This window comes from Notothenia coriiceps, unplaced genomic scaffold (genome assembly GCF_000735185.1).
Source record: "Notothenia coriiceps isolate Sejong01 unplaced genomic scaffold, NC01 NC01_scaffold00012899, whole genome shotgun sequence".
Classification (NCBI taxonomy): domain Eukaryota; kingdom Metazoa; phylum Chordata; class Actinopteri; order Perciformes; family Nototheniidae; genus Notothenia; species Notothenia coriiceps.
The window spans coordinates 21,515-23,245 of record NW_011345600.1 but is presented as its reverse complement, the minus strand read 5'-3'; the positions used below and the strand labels follow the sequence as shown (position 1 = coordinate 23,245).

The 1,731-nt window shown below is 38.9% G+C and overlaps 1 protein-coding gene across 1 annotated transcript in view; it reads left to right on the top strand.

Moving 5' to 3' along the window:
* The first annotated feature begins 246 nt into the window (after window positions 1-246).
* tsc1b (TSC complex subunit 1b) overlaps window positions 247-1,731 on the top strand; it is a 19,287-nt gene continuing 17,802 nt past the window's right edge. Inside the window, exon 1 of the mRNA XM_010773716.1 lies at window positions 247-324. Coding sequence (XP_010772018.1) covers window positions 247-324 — 78 coding nt within the window. The remainder of the gene's footprint in view (window positions 325-1,731) is intronic.

Here is a 1,731-nt window from a genome sequence, read left to right as displayed (position 1 = left end):
GCAGAGGAAACTGACAGACTTTCTTCTTCTGTTTAAGAAAATAACACTTTAAAGACCAAGTTAATAACAGAAATGACTTGACTGGTAAATCGATAATGCCTTATTGGCCGAGATTCAGCAAAAATCTGAAGAAATATTAATTCTGTTGTTGCTAATTGCCTATGCCGCTTTCATCACTTCATCAAATGGCATCTTCCTTTGCGAAAATGAAGCCGTTTCACTGGGGACTAAAGTTAAACTTTCAACATGCCTCTCCAGTCGCGCTGTGTTTGCCTGACCTGCTGCCAGCGCAGTTACAGAGCGCGGCGGAGAATCAAACATGGCGTTAGTTTGAGGAGATGCAAGAGAGGGAGTTTATCTACAGAGGCTGCAGGAAGGAGGTGTTTTGAAGTGAGGAAAAACGCATTTAGAAAAACACTCACACTTCACGCACTTTCTACCCACTTTAACAACCGTCCCAGTTCACAAATAGCAGTCTTAACTCCCCTGATTAGCACTGACATCTGCAGCCTTTCATCTCTCCCTCCATCTTGTTTTTTTAATCAGATTAACCCAAACGGGCATCCTTTAATGGCCTCTTTTTTTAGGAAAGCTAAAAGAGGAGAGATAATTAAAATAATTAAACCGCTGGGACCCGTCTGTGCACGCTCATCTCGCTCTCTTTTTCTTTTCTTCTTGCCTTCAAGTTTTTATACCGCCTTGCTTACGGATTCAAGCAGCACAGAGAGAGAAAGACTCATCATCCTCACTTAATTGCATTAAGTTGACTCTCGGAGGTCCAATTTTTCCCTCTAACGGCAACAGCCAATGTAGGAACTGATCTTTAGGTGCATGTCAGCTTTCTAAATGTGGAAGTAGAGGGGGGAGGGCACGCTTCTAAACAGCCTTTACGGAGCATATTTATTTAGTCAGTGGGTGTTTTTGCATAAGGCCGAAGATAGAAAAAGAAAAGCGGGAAAAAGTATCCTCTTTAATGATTATTTATTCATGGACTTTTAAGCTTTTAATGAGGACAAATTAAGCCGTTTTCCAGAGTGTCAGTATGTAGTATACTTACCAAAAATATTCTTGTTTAGCATTTTCTTTTAGCACTGTGTGTCCGTAAGGAATAAACACTAACATTTGAATATAACTACAAGTTTGGAGCGAGACTTTTAAGCGATCAGTTTATCTTGATCTCGCATTAATATCAAATTTCACACAAGTTAGGATCTGATGAGGATGATTTATTAATTTTCAGTGTTGCTTCTTATAGGGCTAAATTGATAACATGTAATTAATGACCAGTGAATTAAAAACAAATGGTTTATCAGAGATGCTTTTCAAAATAAATACATCAAATTGAAACATACACAGGAACTTTATCAATCAGTGAACTATCCGAACTTGACAAATGTATTCTCCTTTATATCAATTATTCACTCCTGTGTAATTTATTTTCATTCAAATGAACACATGTGTCGCACGTTTGTACCTACAACTTCGAAACTGACAACCGGAGAATAAAAAACTAGGGTATACCGCTCCGTCTGAGTTATATTTCTTCGCTATAGGTGTACACATCTCCAATATTATAATTACACATCTTCAGATGAATTCAAACTTTACTTCCTGTCAAATAGAAGAACCTAATGAATTCTTGCATGAGGATTTTACCGAGAGCATGAGCCCCGAACATCCTCCTCAGAGTGTAGCCCCAACTTTACACAAGCTCGCATGTCTCCCCCCCCC